This window comes from Peromyscus eremicus, chromosome 15 (genome assembly GCF_949786415.1).
Source record: "Peromyscus eremicus chromosome 15, PerEre_H2_v1, whole genome shotgun sequence".
Lineage (NCBI taxonomy): Eukaryota > Metazoa > Chordata > Mammalia > Rodentia > Cricetidae > Peromyscus > Peromyscus eremicus.
Window position 1 is genome coordinate 6,872,298 of NC_081431.1, and position 22,441 is coordinate 6,894,738.

General features: G+C 40.9%; 1 protein-coding gene across 1 annotated transcript in view; it reads right to left on the reverse strand.

Moving 5' to 3' along the window:
- Ush2a (usherin) overlaps positions 1–22,441 on the reverse strand; it is a 697,985-nt gene that overhangs the window by 272,385 nt on the left and 403,159 nt on the right. Inside the window, exon 37 of the mRNA XM_059281179.1 lies at positions 2,269–2,448. Within this exon, the coding sequence (XP_059137162.1) occupies positions 2,269–2,448 (180 nt within the window). The remainder of the gene's footprint in view (positions 1–2,268; positions 2,449–22,441) is intronic.

A 22,441-nucleotide genomic window follows, 5' to 3' on the forward strand; every position in this document is an offset into this window, starting at 1 on the left:
AGACAGAACCTTTACTGAACCTTGATCTCACCATTTTGTAATAGGGTAAGTGTCATTTAGACCAGGTACCTGCCTGTCTCTCACTTCACATCCCCAGTACTGGGGTTACAGGCATGCAGTCATGCCCCGCTTTACATGAGAGCAGACTTTGCAAAGGCAGCTCTTCATGTTTCTGCAGTAAGCCCTCTCACATCCTGAGCCATCCCCCCCAGCCCCGCAGGTAATATTTGATAGCAAGTACTAGGTAAAGAAAGACCAGTGGCATTCCCCCCACCACACTTTCTATTGTGGTGTTTCTGCTACTTCATTTCAAACCTCCCATTATCCAGCAGAGAAAGACACTAGGAACTCAGCATCACCATTAAAGGGGTCAGCCATTGAGAGCAAAGAAAAGGCAGTGACTGTACCAGCCAAACACAACGCAAGAGCCAGCAGCACACAGAAGCACCTCTGCCTGTCGGTTCCCTTCTGCGTGCTGGCTCATTTACTGACCATTTCAGTATGAAGCGCAGCTCACTGGAAGGCATGCAAGATTTCTTTAATAACTCTCAGCACTAATTTAATTCTACTTAAACACACATATTCTACTGAATGCCACATGCTTTTCAGCATGATTTTTATGTGTAAATCATGATAATATGTTTTCAGCTCATTAAGTAAAAGGAAGCATGAACTAAAACCTATTTAATCAATGAGGTGTCACCTTTAAACTGCCACAAGGTCATAAAAAAGATCATTTCAAAGCGATAAGTTTCCTAATTGTAATCAACAACAATCTAATGACGGGAGAAAATAAGTCCTAATGGTGGCAATAAAGTGGCGCATACTCTGTCTCTAAGGATACTGCTTCCTCTTTGGGTGAAGGGTCACCTCCCTAATCTGGACTTCTGGGTACTTACTCTCAATGGCTACACTGATCCCAGATGGTGTGAGCCACAAAGGAACCTCAGCTTTGCCACACACCCATAAAGCAATGACCTAGTTACCCCGATTTCCATTACATTGATCCTTGTATTGGTAAACACACCCTCACGTGTGAAGTGAGTGAGCAATTGGAATGTGCTGTTTTAACGGAGTCATTATCCCACATGCACAGAAGAACTTACTTGAACATACAGGCTTGAATCCGTGGACAACGTATGAAGCAGGCTTCTTTGTGAACACAAACTGAACTGCTAAAAATTAAGAATGATCTAAGCCAGTGTAGACAGCTGTAAAAGGAGTACATAGTAAGGATCTTTGATGCCTGAAGTTTGGCTGCAGGACAGACGCTAGATCTCCTTGGTCCTTCTCCTGGAGTACGTTCCAAAAGCCCACATTCTGAGACTCAGGTGAGAGCCATGTTCTCATTACTCTGAGACATGCTTCCTGTTCAGGAGCTGTGAATACTAATCTCGGGGAGATTTCTTCTTGCCACTTAGACCTCACAAATAGTTAGGACATGGGATGGGGTGGAGACTGCATATTTTCTAGGATAATTATGATTATTTAAACTGCACCAATTTTAAATAGAAATATTCAAAGTAAACATACGCAGAATGCATTGCATTTCACACAGGAAAGGGCTATCACGACTGCTAGGATGAAGTGTTTATTCAGTGTGTGAATGAGAGTCCTGTTGTAACAGCCACTTGCTGATCCTTACAAAGAGGACCTGTATTTTAAGTTTGATATTATCAATATGTTCTGCAAAGGGGCAAAGGGGTTGTACCTTTTCACAATTTTTCAGTAGTCCCTGAACACTGATGCCGCATCCCCACCCCATTGTCTGTCTCCTTCCAAATATGTTGTCAAAATTGAAAAATCTGTCAAGTTGAAGAAAGGAGAAAACAAAAAAACAAACTACTAATTAAAAAAACATATTTATTAATGTTCTTAAGATATAGATGCCCAGAGATACCTGTGTATACAGATATACACATACACATGGCCACACACACACATACACATGTATACAGACAGTCACACACATGCATACACATACACAGACAGATATAGATAGACACACACATATGCACACATGTACACAGACAGACAGACAGACAGACAGACACACACACACACACACACACACACACACTGTAAGAAGAAAACATACTCATCAAAGCAATAAAAGGATATCAATAATGAGTTTTCAAAAAACAAAACTGCCCAAACATTCAGAACTACAACTGAGCCTCTAAGTTGTAAAAAAAAGTGTCCAATAGTCACTCGGTTCTAGGCTTCCTGTTTAAGTCTGAACGCCGACAACAGTTTTCACAGACTCACCCGCTGGAGGCATTTCAACAGAGACAGGGTCACTGAGCACGCTGCCCCGGCTGTTGGAAGCATTCACTTGTACTACGTAGCGGGAGTAAGGAACCAAGCCGTCCACCAGCACCCAGAGCTGCTTCCCTTCACTGCTGTGGATGGTTTTTGTGCCACTGAGAAGGGTGTAGTTATCCCCTGCTGATTGAAGAGGAAAATTACATTTAGTGATGATTTTCTTCGGTTACTTGAGTATTTTCTTGGGTTGATAAAGACGCAATGCCAAGCTGAACTACCACACCAGCACCGATTGCATGTGTTCCCATCAGTGTGTACATTCACTTCAGCATGCTATGAATAAAACGAAGACTGTGTTAGTACCTACAGATCACTGGCGCCAAACTGAATGAATATGCAGACAATATGTTGTTATATAACAAGCACTATGCACACAAAGAAAAAGTGTCCAGATATAGAAATGGATCCCTTGATGATTTATTTATTTATTTTTCATAATCCTTGAGTTTTCTTTAATATACAGAGAGAAAGAAGTAATGCCTCCCAGTAAAATGGTTCTGTCTATAGACAGCACACTCTGACATCCGCTGTCTACCTCTCACCCTGCTTGAGCGTTAGCCTGGCCTGTTTCTATTTTATGACTCCTTAAACTGGGATTGCTCAGAACATCATAAAACAGTTGCTGTGGGTGGGCTGCCAGATGTGTCCATATTGACCTGAACATCTGTATCCAGCTTTCTTAGCAGATGTAGAAGCCTTTGGTTGCATAAAGCAATCACTTCCCATGTACCCTCATTGTGTCCCACCACCTCCATCCTTTCAAATCTCTGGTAAACCCATCTCAAATCCTAGTCTGTGTAGGACATAGAGAAATGCTGCACCTTGGTAATAATGGCTCCTTTCTTCCAAATCCTGCATAACATTCATGGCAAAAAGAGAATGGAGGAGAACTAAAAATTTTTAGAATTAAAAAAGAACCGATTTAGAGTTTAAAAATATGGCATTTACTTTAAAAGTCATATTTTTAAAGCACACATGGAGGAGACATTGTTTTTAGTTTTAGTCAAATATAGGAGTGTGTTAGATACTCTTTAAAAACACAAGGTAAAGAACTATTTATAAATATCATTAATTACATAAAACAGGCTGCCTTCCTTTGTCAAAATGTTTCCTGTTATACATTTATTCCAACAGCTTTGAGAAAAATGAGTAAAAACCACCAGGATACTGGATATAGAGGGGGAAACAAAGATATTTGCAAGACCTAGCAATAACAGCATACTATTTAATTAAAGTGTAAAAGATGGTCACATGATATAAGCAATTTCACATTGTAAAGAAATTTGAATGCCTACAATATTTGTAAAGTCATATCTTCACAAATTAGCATAAAAGTGCAAAGAAAAGAATGCACACAGTGATTCTCGTACCGTGCCACTATGAAAGTTAGCTAAGTTCTTACTTTCCTGCACCCAGCATGAAATATCTGCTAAAAAAAACCCAAAAAAACCAAAAATCCATCTGAGTGATTTGGGCTTCTTAGCCTGATCTGCATATAACGGCACAAAACTAAGAAGCATACGTGAGTGGTTCATCAAGGTATGCAGTTTGATTAACTGCCCTGTGAACAAATCTACCCAGCTCTCTCATAACAATGAACAAAACAGTAAGGACCGCTGCTGTTTTTGCTGTAATCCATACAAATTCTACCTGCAAATATTGAGCATTGGCGAGTGGTTAAGATGGAAGCACCTGGAATTTTGTTTTCTCAGTGATCATTAACTACGGGTTAATCATCAAAAGGCATCGTTGTTCATTTAAGTGACCAGCACAAACCTGATCCCATCATGCTGGTGTCCTATCAGGTAATATTCCAAATTCTAAAACTAACAGGAGTCTCATAGTTGGTTAGGGTGTGGTCATTTTATGAAATGTGGGTAGGGTAGATAAAGCTAGACATATACAAAAAAGATATTTATAATATTTATAATAATTTTAGGCTGAAGGAAGTAGCTGAAAATTTTATTGTGACAAAGTATGCACAGTGAAGTGTCTTCTGTGGCTACAAGAAACCCCACAATAATTTGGGTCTTGAGATTGATACAGGCAAAGGGATGATTATCCCAGAGAAAATAAACAGTGTTCATGGACTAGAACACTGGGAAGCATAATTGCTACTCATTTCCAATGAAGAAATGTTCCAAGTTTACAGAGTGATATCAAGTCCAAAATGGAGAACTCTTATCTTGACATTTATGTAATTCAATGCCCACAGAGTTCCGAATGCAGCTTTTAAGGGCTCACTCCACTCAAGTTCCTTCTGAATGATGCCACGTTAGCACGTGGAGGTTCTTTATGGCTAGCTTTGTGACTTGATTTGATTGAAGTGCTGTTTGTAAGGAGCCTATGGTGCCCATGAGTTGGCACCCAAATGCATAAAATATGGTCCCTGCCCTCAAGAGGTCTGATCATTATCTATGCACAATCACATGATCGTATCAGCACATCTCCAGGTCTCAGGACACCCAGCTCTTCAGAAGCATTTTTACTTCTGGCTGAAGCAACGGCTGCTGTTGTCACATGCTTAGCTGTAAAATCCCCCAGAAAGGTCACCTTACCCTCCAGAGACCCAGACAGATGCTCATCTGACAAGGAAGTTGTGTAATTTGTGCATCTTATGAAAGATTGAAAATTGTAAAACACCAACAAAAGTCTACAATTATGTCACAAGAGAATAATTTTACCTATTTCTAGCCAGGCACAAACACAAGGGTACGCATCTGTGTTCAGAACACTGGTGGAGGTATCTTCCTTCCTTTTGATTTGTTTATTTGTATTGGAAGCAATTTTTGAGCTATAAAACAGACCCTATCCTCTATTTTTCTCTGAAAATGGCATGGCAGAGATAAATATATTAAGTACCACTTTATTCTAAGTTTGCCATATAACGACATTAATACATGGTAATTACACAATTAGTTGTAATGTTAGTTTCTAGCTATAGAACAATGATTACTGAGTAATTATAAGAAGTATATAATTACTCAATAATTATGAGAAGGAAGTAATTATATAACCATTTTGCCCAGCTCAAAAACGAACACGTGTATCTTCAGGAGCCATGCAGCTGAGTGAGTGTGATCTTCTCTTGTGCCTCCGCAAACACATGGTTTGGTTCCCAGAACCTAGAGAGACAGTCAGGACTTCTACTCTCCAGGTTCAAAACTGAACGTGGATCCACAGGTCAGAGCTCTTTGTCCATCCCATCACCTGCCCCTTCCCCTTCTCTCTCAGCTCCATGACTTTGGGCTCTTAGATAAGGGGGCCTATTTGCTAAAATGCACAGCATGGGATTGCCCCTCTGCACTGAGCTGTGCGTTAGCATTTTCTTCTGCCTGTACATAAATTTCTGTGGGCTCAAAAGGTGCATCCACATTGGTTCAGTCTCAAAAACTAAGCTATGGAAGCCCGAGGTGAAAAGCACTCTGTCACAGTGTCCATTCCTGTTTGCTCAGCCTAAGCCTGCACTGTGTGGATATGATAGTGGGTGGTGAAGGTCCCTTTAGGTTTCCAGGTTTGGGAACCATAGCTTATCACACCCTGAACTCCAGTCATTGTGATGTTTAGCAGTGCCTCTCTGATCCACGCTGGCCTAGCTTGACAGGAGGCCCTGGGCTTCAAGCCCAATGAGGGGGAACTAGACTCTTTGCAGAATGGGCTGTTTTTAGCAGTAATCCAGAGTTCATCCCCACTGCAGTCACTTAGGGCCATCTCACAAATTGCATACACCTGAGCTGTGCACTAACCTACTTTGGGAGGCTATCAGCATAGAAGCCAGAAATCACTGAATGATTCATTCTTCAACATGCTGAAATTTGAGAGCTACTGACTGAATTATTTATTTGTAGTTATGCTATTTTAAAAAATTTATTTATTTGTATGAGTGTTTTATTTGTATTTATGTCTGTGCATCTCGTGTATGCCTGATGTCCATAGAGGTCAGAGGAAGGAATTGGATTCCCCAGGAACTGAAGTTATAGATAACTGTAAATCACCAAATGGGTGTTGGGAACAGAACCTGAGTCCTCTGCAAGAGCAGCAAGTGCTCCTAAATACTGAGCTCTCTCTCTAGCCAACAGTTCAGCTACTCTTAAAGTAATGATCCCAGCTCATCTCGTCTACTTCTAGAAGTAGCTGGCTTTCTAGCTGGTAAAGCTTTAGACTCTGGCTGTAGGCTGTAAAATGTTGATTCTGTTAGTAAATTAGCCATATAAAGAGAGTATAAAGCTAACAAACAGGACCTATCTTCAAAGCCTACAAAATCCAACACAAATGTTGTATGAGAAATTTTGATATATGCATGAAAGAATTTTAAAGTGAGTTATCATTGATCACTGTGGCATCTAGGACAATAATAACCCTCAGATTTTCTAACTGTGTCTTCTCCTTCTGTGCCTCTCATTGATGGTGCAGAGACTAGACACAGTCCTATTATATCACGAGGAGGGGACAAGTTTTGAATAGATCATAGAACTGATATCTTATTACTACTATTGATTTTATGTGTATATGTGTGGGTATATGCATGTGTGTGCAAAAGGGCCAGAAGTCATCAGTTCCCTTAGAGCTGGAGTTACAGGCAGCTGTGAGCTGCTGTAGGAGAGTGCTGGGAACTTTTTTTTTTTTTTTTTTTTTTTTTTTGGTTTTTCGAGACAGGGTTTCTCTGTGCAGCTTTGCGCCTTTCCTGGAACTCGCTTTGGAGACCAGGCTGGCCTCGAACTCACAGAGATCCGCCTGGCTCTGCCTCCCGAGTGCTGGGACTAAAGGCGTGCGCCACCACCGCCCGGCATGTGCTGGGAACTTTATGTGCTCTTGACCACTGAGACATTTTCAGGCCACAGAATATCCTTGGGAGCTAATAACTGTCTATAACTCTAGTTCCTGGTGATATGACACCTTCTTCTAGCTTCCTGGGCACCAGGCAAAGGCACAGACATGGTGTACAGGCTTAGATAAAGTCAAAACACTATATACATAAAAAACAAAATAGATCAATCCTTTAAAAAGAGAACCCCCACACTGCTCTTTCAGGATATTCCAAACTTTGTGGAGTCTTCAAATATGCTATATCATCTAGTTCTACTTTCCTCTCTTTGAAGAAAGAGAGTTAGAAAAGGAAACAATCACAGTGCGTGTCATGTGGTCAACAGGTTCATCTGCTGTTCCTGCCTCAGTGCCCAGCCCTCCGAGACTGCTAATAGTATCAATGCCCATTTTCCAGGCATTGATATACCTCAATGTTCTTATTTGTTGAATAACAGAATATTGTCTGTGAAACTATTTTGTTAAGTGAGAACCAACAGAAGTAGGTATTTTTGTATGTCATATGCAGGATGTAAAGATGATTGCTATCCTGGGATAGCATCCTGTGGGATTTTCTTGATTGAAATCACGTAAGTGGGTATCCTTTCTCATTCTTGTAATGTTCATTGTCACAAAAATTTTAATGCACCATATATTCCATAATTTTTTTCCTCTGTGCCGTACTGCTCTGACCTTTTCAATATTCTATAATTTGACTGGCTGGCCGTTTCTGTTCTCTTCCTTTTTACAGCCTTATTAACTTGTAGGAAAGAGGTGAGATGAACCACCAATCAGAATACATAATATTGCAAAGGTCAGCACAGTCGCACACGGCATCACAAACCAATACTGCATGCCAGGCATTAACACCCTGATATCTTATTCATGTGACAAAAACTGTAACAAGAACAGAAAATGGCACAACATGAATCCATTCTCCAGACAGAGATTATAATGAGAAATGACAGCGAACAAACCAAACCTTGTGATGATTTCATATGTCACACTTGGTGCTGCTTCAAACCGGCCCCTGTCTGAATCCAATTAGACCTTAAGGTAGAAAAGGTGTTAACTAATTTTCCTATTTCCGGCTACAAAAAAGCTGCATTTCTACCATATTGAGGTCTCAATTTTAGAGATGTTGTATTCCATCTGTCCCAATCCCTTTGCACTTTGCCAATACCCGTCCCCTCCTCCCCCCAAAAAAACCCAGGCATGGAAGGCCATACAGCAGGTCGTGGTGGCAAGGTGAGCTGGCACTTTGATGGTGCTCAGGATGCTAGGCTACTCTAGACAGCAATCACTAGTATTTATACTTTTGCTTCTCCTTCACGGAGACACTATTTTAGATGATTTTACTCACAAAGTATATTCTCCAAGTTTCATCATGCTATAGGTCTCTGAGTAGAAGAGGTCTCAAAGGTGCTGGGAGTTCATTTTGTAACTTATATATGGACTCAGCAACCTCTGAACTGGAGATAAGCATGTGACCACACACAAAATGTTTGTTGGAAACTACTTACCTAGTGTCTGTCTGTCTGTCTCTCTTGCCTCCCTCTTCTCTCCTTTATCCTCCCCCTTCTCTTCCTTTCTTTAAGTTTCATCCCCCCCCCCCCCAGGTAGTCTTGACTTTGTGGTGTCACTGACAGTGGACTTGAACTTCTGACCCTTATGCCTGCACCTCCACAGTACTGGACTCACAGGCTGTGTTACCAGGCCTGGTTTACTCTGTGCTGGGGACAGAATCCAGCGCTTCATACATGCTAGGCAAGTGCTTGGCCAACCTCTCTGCATCCTTAGCTCATAGCTTTTGTTTTCTTCTTTTATTTTTTTGGCATTATAGTCGCCTCATTTCTCCCTTCCCTTTTCTCCCTCCAAACCCTTCCATATACCTCTCCTAGCTCTCTTTCTTTTTAACATAACATTTCAAAAGAGGAAGAAAGAACTTGCCTGGGAACCACTTAGTCCTCTGAGGACAGCGCCCTGTGAATATATCATAGTTCTTGCTACTCCTGTGATTATTCTATGTGATTTTAATTAGTTGCCATCAGGTAAAAGGTCTACTCCTTTGATTGCTCTTTAAATTAGTCACTCTGCAGCGTGACACTTCTACGACGGGGAATAAATATACACAATATCTCATCAATGCAACAGAGGTTGCATGTTCAGGCTGCTCTGGTACGAGCTCAGCAACGGCTCTGTCATGTCCAGACTCTTCCTGTCCTGTCTGGTCGGTTGCTTTATCAGCACATGAGTCAGACTATGACACTGGGACCTTTTAAGTGTCTTAAGTCATTCATTAAAAGAGTCCTCGGAGGCACAGTTGGTCTCTATCCAGCCTCTTCTCTGCTCCATAGTCTTGTTTTCCCAAGTGGACATCATGTTACTAACATCAGAAGTGAGTGGAAGATCAAGAGGATATGCTAATGCTCTGGACACTCTCAGTGGTGCTATCAACCTAAAACTGCCTTCAGAACAAAGCCTGTTAGAATTGAGTGGAAATTTGGACAGTGGGGTCTGTTTTTGTCAACTATGTTATAATCTGAAAAGTCAGACTTATTGTCCTACTTTGATGGTTTTCTCTCTATTTTTCAACAACAAATTCCAAATGGGCAAGTGCAAGAGTGATTAGGGCAAATGAGTTCCAGTCAAAGAAAGTGGTCTCCAGCTTCCACACTGGTGGGCATGCACACAATTCTTTTATCACCAGAATGTTTCCTGGTAGCATTCCTGCATAGTCCTTCCATACACGACGAACATACAGACACCGAACACATAGGTGCCTAATCTTTTACGCCACTGTGATCAATTGGAAAATCCAATTGCCATTATTGATCCCAGAGCACTGGCCATCACCAACTGCTGTTTCATGGCAGCCAAGAATTTAGACTTTTACTGTGAGGGTTTATATGTACTTGCAAAGCATCCTCAGTTTAAGGACAGCAGCTCCCTAAGGAGTGTAGCATCGGGTGGGGATTGTATAGCTTTTCTGAGGACTTCTATCAGTTTTCCTTGAGAGACAGGCTGTCAGGGCTCCTATACTTCTTGTGCCTTACCATCATGTATCAGGATTACCACCACCAGCAGCAGCTCAGAGCTACCCATGCTTAGGACCTCATGGTCTAAGACTTGTCACACCTTACCAGCTCTTTAGCAGAGGGTCTCAAAAGTGGAACAATCAAGGTGTTGCTGGGCCAGAAGCCCTACTTCTAGGTTCTTAAGAAGAAAGACTGCCTTTCAGTGTAGGTTGGCAGTATCTGGACCTTGAGGGTCTTGGTTTCTTCATAGCATTGAGCTGACGCTTGCTTTGGGTCACTGGCTGCTTGTTTATGAGGCCTTTCTTCTAGGTCTCATGGTGAGGGTCTCCCCAGGATGGCCTCTTGCAATGCCAGGGACATCATTTCCCAGCAAGATGGCTTCCAATCTTTTTCAGAGAGCCCACAGGAGTCACAGCCTACCTCCTTTGTACCGTTCCGCTGATTAGAAGCAAGTCACAGATTTTGACCACAGTGAGAGAAGACTTTTCACAAGGGCATGAGACCAGGAACTAGGGATCACAGATGCACCTTCCAGTTTGTGTATAAAGCTTCTAAATATGTGACTGCAAATTACCTTTCTGGAGAGATTTGGGGATCATTTGTGAACTCTAAAAAGTGTTTGGGGAGAAGGATGATAAATTCACCACCACCAAAGTCACCCATCCTTCCCAAATGTCTAACCAAATCAGAAGAAAACCGGAGAGGAAAAAAAAAAGGTTAACAAAGCAGCTAACGGTTCTGATGGGGTGATCATGAAAATGAGAAGATGAAGGAAGGGAACAGGCACCACGATGACACATACCTGTCATTCCAGTGTTTAGCAGCCTGGGGTAGGAAGACCATCCTGATTTGAGACCAGCTCAGGCTATAAAGTGAGTTCAAGGGCAGATGGGCTACAGAGTGAGACCTTATTTCAAAAAGAAAGGGGGGAGGGAGAGGAGAGGAAGGGCAGTCATTCTGTAGAAGTCACTAGATGTAGAAGGCAGTTAAGACAAGCCTCTGTGCTGAACAAACACAACTGCACAGCTCTCGCAGAGCCCACATAGAAACCAAGGAAAATATTGAGAATATGTTCACCCTCTGCATTCAGCCAGAGAGTCTTCAGAGGTGGGAGGCCAATAAGTCAGAGATGCTTATCCTGTGGAGACAGGGGTGCCTGTCCTGGGGAGACAGGGCTGCCTGTCCTGTGGAGACAGGGCTGCCTGTCCTGTGGAGACAGGGCTGCCTGTCCTGTGGAGACAGGGCTGCCTGTCCTGTGGAGACAGGGCTGCCTGTCCTGGGAAGATAGAGCTGCCTGTCCTGGAGAGCTTTGTACTGGCTGAGAAGTCAAGAGTCCAGGAGTGGGAGGTGCCTGGCAGGTGACAGTGGGTGCATCTTCAGAGAAAACTTAATTGGACACCAGAATGAACTAAATTCCACAGGTTCTGTCTGACTCTCTCTCTAATCTCTACCTCACTCTATCCTTCCAAGCAACAGATTGTAGATGGAAGTTTTTGTCCTTCCCAGTCCCGCAGCTGTTCAGTTCCAAATAAACACACAGAAGCTTTTATTAATTACAAACTGTTTGGCCTATGGCTCAGGCTTATAACTGACTAGCTCTTATGCTTAAATTAACCCATAATTCTTATCTATGTTTAGCCACATGACTTGGTACCTTTTCTCAGTTCAGCATTTTCATCTTAATTCCTCTGCATCTGGCTGGTGACTCCATCTCTGCCTTTCCTCTTTCCAGCCTTCTCCTAGTCTGGACACTCCACCTACACTTCCTGCCTGGCTACTGGCCAATCAGTGTTTTATTAAACCAATAGGAGTGACAAATCTCTACAGTGTGCAAGAACATTATCCCACAGCAACAGACAAGTACATTAAGAGAACATGCAGGGCTCAGAGAACATTCAAAGCTCAGGTTGATAGAAGACCAACTGTAAGCCAAAGAAGGTCAAGTGCAGATGAATTTCTAAACAGTCTTATTAAGTAAGAAACACAGAGCCAAATACAGAGGTAACAGCCAAAGAGATCAGAGAACTAGCGAAGAGCCACAACTACCTTATCTTACCACCTCACTGCCATCGCTTCCCCAGAGAGAGCTTCTTCCTGTCTAACCTGTGTTTTTATTGCCTTCCTGTTCTGCTTTCTCATTGTCTCTATGCTCAGACACATGATTTCTTCATCACTGCCTGTCTGTACAGACCTTTAGGTCTCTATGGTTGGTACTGGGATTAAAAGTTCATGTCACCATGCTTGGCTGTGTCCTTGACCACACAGAGGCTCTGCCTGCCATGTGATCAGATTAAGGATGTGGGCTACCACCATCTGACTTCTGTTTATGGCTCCCTGACCTCTGATCTCCAGACAAACTTTATTTATTAACATACAAATAAAATATCACATTTCAGCGCAAATAAAGTATCACCACAGTCAAGTTCAGAACATCAGTCCTGCCCATAAAGAAACATAAAAAGATGAAGCAATCATGTAGCCTGGGGTGTGAGTGGAGAGATAATCACCTGTAGTTGGACTTTTTCATTGGCTCTGTAGGTTCTCCAATAATGACACGGAGACTTATTATTAATTATGAAAGCTTGGTCAATAGCTTAGGCTTGTTCCTAACTAGTTCATATAGTTTAAATGAACCCATATCTTTGAATCTATGTTCTTTTATGTGGTTTGGTTACCTTCACTCTCTATTCCCCATGCTGCTTCCTCCCCATCTGGCTGGCGACTCTGCCCTTCTTTTTCCCCTCATCCTCTGTGCCTGGAAATCCTGCCTAGTTATTGGCCATTCAGCTTTTTATTAAACCAATCAGAGTGACACATATTCACAGTTTACAAAAAGATTATTCTACAAAATCACCTTAAAAGATGAAAGGAAATAGCTCAGAGACAGAGGAACACTGGAAATAAAACCAAAAAGGAAAAAAATAAAAGCAAGCAAGCAAACAAAAATCCTTATTAAGTATTTAGTAAACAAGCTAGTTGAAACTAGTTAGATGCTAAAAACCGAAAGGACAGAGCGATGAAAAGCTTTTCTGGAACCATCATCCATCAAGAGAAAGATCCAACATTATAACAGGACTCTCATCCCACAGGAAGAAAGTGGCCAGGAATATCATTTTGTTCCAGGGGGATCTGAGTCAGCTTGCTGGTTTGCTGTGACTGAAAGGCTGTGGGAGAAGATGAAGGGCCCATGACCATCAGCTTGCTAATTCGATGTTTCCACTCTTAGAGCGCAAAGCTTGATGGAGAGAACCAATGGCTGGAGACAGTTCCAGATAGCTCTAGAGCTGTTGAGGATGCAGAAGCTGAGCTGTAATTTCCCAGGACCATTGTGTGATGGTATCTGACACCAGAGAGGCTGCGCTAGTGTCTGCTGTCTCGTGTGCAGCCTGCCTGGGAGATGCTGCCTGTAGAATCTGTGTGCATACAACTCTAACTTTCCCAAGACCCTGGATTCCAAGACTGCTACAATGCTTCCTGCTCAAAGACTGAGTGCTTCCTGTTGTTTGCTACTAAAACACTATCCATGACCTAAAAGGTCTGAGAAGAAGTTCACCTCTTGTTAGCATGCATTATTTAGCAGTGGGATGTTTTTCTTTTTCTACATTAAATACATTTTAATAGCATTTATAATTTCTGTAAAACAAGGTCATGGGAGAGCCCGGATGTCTAAGGAAAGTGCAGACATCTTCAGATAAGAAGAAAAGGCTATGTCAGACTAGAACATTGCAGCAAGTAGGAAATGCAGATTTGCTCATGCCTTCACACTTAAGAAGAGAAGCAGATACACACACCAAGGCCTGCCTTATTATATGTATTTTTTAGAGTGAGCTATTAAATGCTTTAATTAACTTGTGCAAGAAATTGGCTTAGGAATGAACAAGTGGCCATAATGGCAACTATAATATGGTACCAAGAGTCCCCAAATAAGCCTTCGATAAGGTCATAAGATATAAAGGTCATAAGATATAAATCTGTTTGTAAAGCAAAGAGAGTCTGCTATATAAATGTTGGCCTCTTGAGCAACAACTTAATCAATTTTGTTCTGCAATTTAAAGTTGGACCGTTTTTCTCTTTTCAATCCCACAGATGGTGTCTTTCCAGCATGGGTAATTATAGAAATGAAAAGAACCAGCTTGGATCCATTCAGAGACGTTTAACTTCCCTTAAATGTTGTTTCATTGTTAACCTAGAGAAGTTGGTGTGGTACAGTTCTAAACTAAATATGTAAAAACAGACAACACCTCTGCCTTAGGACACAGTATTCGCTTCACAGTGCCCTAAGAATGCAGCTTATTGCCACAAATGACCGGGTTGTTGTTTTAAAAAAATGTTATATTAAAGCTTGACTCATTTGAAGAAAAATACTGAGAAATTTAGACAGTCTAATGAGATAGTGAGATATTTTAAAAGTTTGCATCTTTCAGTCTTTGCTCATTTGGGGGGGGCTTACGTTGCTGGTATACAAATGATTATTATTATGATGACGACAATTATCTGCTTTTTAAACACATCCATAACTCAGAGATGCCAATAAGAATATGCAATTCTTCAGGGAGATGATCAGAAAGAAAATGACTGAAAAGCAGACCCAGGGAATCTCTAATCCATAATCAAATATCTAGATTGATTGTGTCACTTGCACCTGTATTGATTTCAATTGGAGTTGCTCACCCAGGGGAAAAATAAAAATGTGGAATAAAACTGATTTATGAGAACAAAATAAATCCTTTTGTGAGCGGTAATGAATTGGTACTATTTAACCCTTTCAATCACAAGCTGAAAAGTCTATTTATTTTTCAAGAATGCTGAGCCAGCCAAAAGCAGTCATATTAAAGTTCCACGTGCCACTACACTCGGCCACCAGGCCAGGGAAGACATGCCACTCTAAACTTGACGGAAGGCAGGGGTTGACATATGACATACTTTTTGCTTTCTTAAGCCAACCTCAACACGTCATCGCAGTGATGGACCTACGGGCCCCGGGTATTAGGGAATCGGTCGGTAAATGTTTGCTGTACTTATTTACATGATTTATAAGGCAACTGAGATGCAGCAGCAAGAGTCAGTGGTGCACGGCACCAACCACATCTCACTTGTTTGCTTTTCATATGAGTGCTCGTTAGTTTTCTTACAACTTGGTAGACAACAGCTAAATTCAGGGTCCCCCAGGGAAAAATAGGATTTTTTAGGAGAGGTAGCTTTCAGTATGATTGAGAGCAACTATTTGACTTATAGACTACCATTGCTATCCTTGTATCTTGAATAAAAAAGGATATGGTTTGTAGAGAAATCCAAAACAATTGTTTAATTCTGTCCATTGAAAGCACTGACCAACTATGCATCCAGTCAGGGAAAAAAAAAATGCACATCCCCTTGTGTTCCTTAGTGTCTAGTAGATAAAACACCCCCAGTACTTTGTAATTGACTTTTATCTCTTAACTGTCCCCCTGTGCCACAATCTACATATGTACTCTGAGATCTGAGGACACATATTTACTCAAAATAGAGTGAAGCATTTTCCCTAGAATTAAGAGACACTGCTAGCATTTTACATGTAAAAGTCTTTTCTCATAAGGAACAGCTTATTGGGTGAAAGGGAGACTTTAAGGGACTCGCCTAACAACAAGATGATATTGGTAAGTAATTTTGAGTGTGTGGGTGTTGGAAGGAACCAAGCCTAAAATTCTAAAGCACCCCTGATGTAATGAATGCTGGCCTTTGGCTCCCAAGTTCTTGGGTTTTAAGGTCTTATAGCTAAAATCTTCCAGTAGATTTGCTATAAAAATGTTACTGACTGGCTTTCTTCCCCTTCCCTTCCCCTTCCTGTCCCTTCCCTCCCCTCCCCTCCCTTTGCATTTTCCGTTCAGATAGCCCCTATTTTGACCACTAGGAAATGCAACCTTTAGTAGCCTATCAAGGGCTGGTAGAGGGCTCAGTGAGTAAAGTTCTTACAAACATGAAGACCTGCATCTGATCCCTGAACCCACGTGGAGAACACTGGGCACAGGACCAGAAAGATGGGTCAGAGGTTAAGGGCATGTGCTTCCTATCTTGAAGACCTGAGTTTAATCTCTACATGTCACCCCCCACACCCACACAATTACATACACACAATAAGCAAATGTGAAAAATAAGGAAGCCAAGACTGGGGGCTCACACCTGTAATTCTAGATCTGGAGATCCCTGGGTTGGCCAGGCAGCCAGTGAGATACCCTGTTCCACAAAAAGCAAGTACACATCACTGGAGAAATGATACCCGAGGTTCTCTTTTGGTTCCCAGATGCATATGCCCACATGTGTGTACCTCTACACACACATGTACCTGCACACACCCAAATGCATGCACATGAACACATGAACATGTGCATTCATAAGGGCATACAGAAACACACGTGCGCGTACACACACACACACACACACACACACACACACACACACACACAGACCATATCAGAAACTAGGAAGAGCAACTAAAATATCTACAATCGTAAGACACACATTGTTATCTTATTAATATTTTGGTGCACTTTTGTTGTGTATCTGCCATATTTGCTGCTGTGTAAGCCACTACCACCTTTATAACTGAAGCCTGCTGTGCTGCAGATGGGAAAATATGTGTCTTCTTAGCATTATATGTGCATTGGTACCATTTTGATCTCTTTATTATTCACCACACTGCACTGAATTCATGGATATTCAGGAACATTCTCTACCCAGTTCTCCCCTGTCCCCTGCCCCACCCTATATAGTCCCAATTGATTTTTATGATATAAAATGCAGGGGCATAACTTTACAAATATTTTTATGTGTCCAGCTGACTTTTTTTCTTTTAAAGCAATTAAGGAAGAGAATTTCTAGTGGTCTTACTCTATACAAATAGATATGAATTTTAATCTTCTCATACTAGCTTTATGTTTATTTTAATAATCTCAAATTAATTACTATAAACAAATAATTGAGTAGATTCTTCTGTTGGGGCATATGCAAATTGTATGGGTTATATTTGCAGTGCAAAACTTGAATTAGAGGCCTTTTTATTGAAATGAGTGTTCCCTCTGTGTTAGAGCGATATCCAGCTGATGTCACACAGGGAGTCACCCAGGGTGCACTTCCAACTGACATCACACAAGGGAGTCGCCCAGGGTGCATTTCTAAAGCACATTTTCTGTCTCCAGAGAGCTGAGAAATTGTTAACCTGGAGATTTATAAACATGCGAAGAGCCTGGTGATAAGAACGGGATGCTTTTAAAATACCGTGTAACACGAATTGCTAAGTGAGATTTAGTCTCACTAAAAAAACCCAAAAAACCCAGAACCAAATATTGGGGTGTATACTGAATGATCAGAGAAACAGAAAAAGCCACAGCTAAGCTCACCTCGACAACTCCTCAGCTGATCCTGTTTCCATAAATCTTCAGACTGAAAGCCTCTGAGCCCTCACCCCTGAGGGTCTCAGTTGAACTGCTTAAAAGGCTTCTAGTTCTTGGTCCTCACACCTTATGTACCTTTCTGCTTCCTGCCATCACATCCTGAGATTAAAGGCCTGTGTCCTTCCCAAGCAAAGACATGAGATCTCAAGTGCTGGGATTTAAGGTGTGTGCCAAGACTGCCTGGTTCTGTTTCCTGTGTGCCCTTGAACTCACAGAGATCCAGATGGATCTCTGCCTCCCGAGTGATAGGATTAAAGGTGTGTGCCACCACTGCCTGGCCTCTATGTCTGATTTAGTGGCTGTTCTGTTCTGTGATCCCTGGATAAGTTTTATTTGTTACAGCACAAATAAAGTATCACCATACACCATGGTGACACCAACAGTTTTGTTGATATTATAACATAAACAAGTGAACACAATTACAGAAAGTAAAATATGTGCACAAAACTCCAGCAAGAAATATGACATCTTTATGTAGAAAATAACAAAACTTTACTGGATGACATAAACTGCTCATATCAATGGAATGATGATACATTTTCACCAGGTGAGAAATATCCAAAGATTTTAAGTCCTCAACAATAAATTTATCAGGGGGAAAGCCCATTAAAAAGTCTATGGCATTTTGTTCAAGTTAATCTGTCATGCAGTCAGGAAAATATGCATATGAGAGCCGAGATCCTCAATAATAACACACAATAAGTTGGAGGATGCAATAGAACTTTACTTGAAGATATAAAGGTATTGAAGAAGATTTTAGCTGTTAGAATCAGGAAGATGAATTGAGCACATGGGTGATCTATCAGACAGATACAAGAAAAACCAACACCTCCGAAGCCAGAGGCAGCATCGCTGTGAAGTTACATCTTTTATGTACCTTGCCAAATCCAGCAACACATAAGCTCCAGCTCTAGATGGAGAACATGCTTCATACAATAATAAGCAAACATTTAAAAAGCTGAAATCATAGCACCATTTTCAGATCTCATAAACATATAAAAATAAGTAAGGTAAAATGTGTAATGTTGGAATGACTATGAAGCATCATCCATAATACATAAGCTGCCTTGGATATCAGATCAAATTTTAAGGCCTCAAAAATAAAAAAAGGAAACTAAAGCAACCTACTGTTTTACCTATCAATTTAGTACAGTTACAGCCAGATGGACATACCTGTAAATGCTTGGAAGGCATCTGAATTAATGTGGTTTTTCCTGAAAGCATTTTGCCAATAAAAATCAATAAGTGAACTTAAAAAAAAATTCTGAATTTGTAATTTAGCACTTTTTTAAAAGCTAGAAGTCATAAAAAAATATGCAGAAATACTCAAGGATCCAAAACCCAGCAAAAGGAGTTAATATATTTTGGTGTGTTCATACTAGAGCATAGTGTGTGTGTGTGTGTGTGTGTGTGTGTGTGTGTGTGTGTATGTATGTGTCTGTGTACATGTGTGGGATGAGGTGATGAGATATATCCATGGACTCATGTTAGGTATAAAGTCAAATCCCATAAATGCCCATGCATGTATATACACAGAGAGAAAAATGAAAATATAATACATATATATTTGGAGGAAAAAGGGCTAACTACTTATCCAGACTAGTAAGCCTGATACTAAGTATAACTTGTGAAAATCTGTGTCTCAACTGAAAATTTTGAGAATTCTTCAGTTACTAAAACTTGTAGCCAAAGTTTTTAAAGCTCCTTACATTGGTTCTGAGGAAGCAACTTTTGTCTTGATCTCTGGTTTCATTTTATTCCATTCTCTATGCATGTGTGTGAATATGTGTGTGCATACACGCACGTGTGTGCACATGTGTATAAACAGGCGTGTGTGTGTGTGTGTATGTGTGTGTGTGTGTATGCATGAGCATGAGTGTGCATGTGTGATGGGAGGATAGGCATATGGGTACATGTATGCAAAGAAAAACAAGAGGATCAGGTATCTTATTTTATAGCCTTTTCCTTATTTGCTGACACACAGTTTCACAATGAACTGGATGCTTAATGTTTCAGTCAGTCAGATCCAGGAAAGGGATTCTCCTGTTTCCACACTAAGTCCCCAACACTGTGTGACAGTCACTCATGACCAACCATGCCTGCTTTTCACATGTGTGCTGAGGATTTGAACTCAGGACCACATGCTTTCACAGAAAGTGCTTTTACCCAGAGACCCTTCTCTGCAGCCCACCAGTCTCTTCTTCATCCACTGTGCCTCAGGCACACTGGCCTCTATCTATCTATCTATCTATCTATCTATCTATCTATCTATCTATCTATCTATCTATCTATTTATCATCCTATCTCTCTCTCTCTATCATCTGTCTATCCATCATCTATCAATCTTTTTTTTTTGGTTTTTGATTTTTTTTTTTTGCTTTTGTCCATCTTACAAAACAAATGCATACCCTCTGGAATCCTCTTCCTGGTTGGCCCCAATCATCTGTTTCAATTACTTTAAATGTTATTGGCTGGAAGACCTTTCCTGGCCCTCAAAATATACTGTTCCTTATTATGCAATATCTTAGTGATAACTGATTTTTACTTATCTATCCTCGAGTTTGCAACTTCATACTTTTGTACGGCCATTTGGCTAATTTTCATCTTTCCTGTGACATTTGGAGCCCCTGTCTGAAGGAACTGTCCCTCCAGCCCCATCAGCTCAACTTCATGGGACAAGTTAGATGTCAATTTGTTCTATGAAGAAATGAATAAACATTTGAATTTGATTCTGTGTTCTCAAATTTCTCTTTTTCAAGTATAAAAGTTCATCCAATATCTCTCTAAAATTATATGACTGGAAAAATATGTTATTTTTGGGCAAATGTTCACAAATTAAAAACTCAAACTTTTGAAAACTATTTAAAGTTGAGTTTTCTTAAATCATTCCACAAGACTCTTAGATTCAATGCCATTGATAATTCAGCAAAATAACTCATTAAGAACACACAAAAAGTTGAGAAATGTTACTTTTAAGTAGGCTGTTCTCAGTATAAGGATTGAGTGATCTCATGTGTTTCTGAGGCTAGGAGAACAAGAACCAAGACTCTTAGTTTCCATGAGTCTGTCGATGAAGGAAGATCTCTTCACCATCTACACGTGTTCATTGTGAACCCCAGCAAAAGAAATTTGGGAATGAGAGAAGGGCATCTCTGTGGAGGAATGTATCATAGAACCTGGATAAAGAAGCTGCCTAGAGTTTTTCTCTTTCCGTGTGACTTAATTCTCCAACTTCATAAAGTCAATTCATAGGCAACATTCATGGCAGTTATTTTTTGGAGAATGCCTCATTCAAAATTCAGATGATTAGACTTTATAGGATAGGGACACTGTTAATAAATAAAGTTGCCCGGGGGTCAGAGCTATTAGCAAGCCATAGGAAAGCAGGGCAGTGGTGGTATACACTTGTAATCCCAGCACTTGGTAGGCAGAGCTGGGTAAGTCTCTGTGTGTTCAGGGATACAGCCATTATTGGATACACATGCCTTTAATCTCAATACCAAGCATGGAAAACCTGGAGGCCTATTCGGACAGGCCATGAGGAGGCGGTCATGTGGTTGGGTTTACAACCAATGAGAAGGCAGAACAGGAACTCTATATAAAGACTTTAACACAGGGGTAGCTCTGGTTCGGAGAGGTAGGACCACTGCAGGAGGAAGGGTAAGGTTTTAGCTCTTAGCTCTGACCTCTTGGCTTTCTTCTTTGCATTGGTTCTGTGTTTCTTATTTAATAAGAAGGTTGGTTACATCTACATTTGGTGCCCAACGTGGAGCTAAAAACAGCTTCCTAATTGTCTCTCTCAAATGAGCGGCAGCTGCCGGTTTGAGCTACTGGTGGGTTCCTAGCGTGCGTGCTGTATGGCGGGAATGAGGCCTCTGCAAGTGGCACATTAAGCTGCATGGTGGATTTAGCCTTTGCTAGTATAAAACAAAAAAAGAGGTTTCTGGGCTATATGATGCTTGGATAGAAAGCATAAACCCACGATAGCTCCCAGAGCTGGTGGGAAACGTAGCCATGTTGGGAAGCTGAGGTAGGCAGAGCCAGAAGCCACAGCTGCTACAGTTTAAAGCAATAGATTCACAATAAGACAGATTCAGATGTAATAGTTTACAATGTGTGTAAAATATACGTAGGCTTGAAAGAGACAAAAAAGGTGATATATACAGTTATAGAAACAAATACATAGTTTTAAAAAATAAAGTCCTTAAAGAGACAGTAAAATTAATATAAAAAATAAGCCACATGAAGATGAATATTACACAGAGAATCTGGATTGTGTTGTCTTTGGGATTTTTTAACTGCAGAAAAACATTTGATCGTAAAAGATGTTGAGTTAAACATATGTATATTTTAAAATATGTATATTTTAAAGATACCTTGACTCCAAAATTTGGATGTAAGGATGTGTTGCTTTGGAAAGGAGACTCTGCTTTTGTTCCCACAGAAAGCCAGAGGCTATGGATTTGTTCCAGATTAAGATACATCAGGTTTGACCAGCCAAGACCCCCTGAAAGGTCTCCGATGACACCATGGCCCAGATAATCCAACATCCAGAATGGTTTGAAGGCATCTGGCTCAGACAATACAGCCTCATGGACTATTCCATAATCCTAAAATTTTCTTTGTGTCCCCATAAGATACAGCGCCCCCCTCCAGCAGGAAGTAGTAAGAGAAACTATGCCCAAATTCCCAAATTATATGTAATTTTACTTTGTTAAGGTTAAAACCTTCCTTTTTAAAAAAGAAAAGGGGAAGTGCTGTGGGATGGTCTGTATGTCAAGTGTGTTACTGATTGGTCAATAAATAAATCACTGATTGGCTGGTGGCCAGGCAGGAAGTATAGGT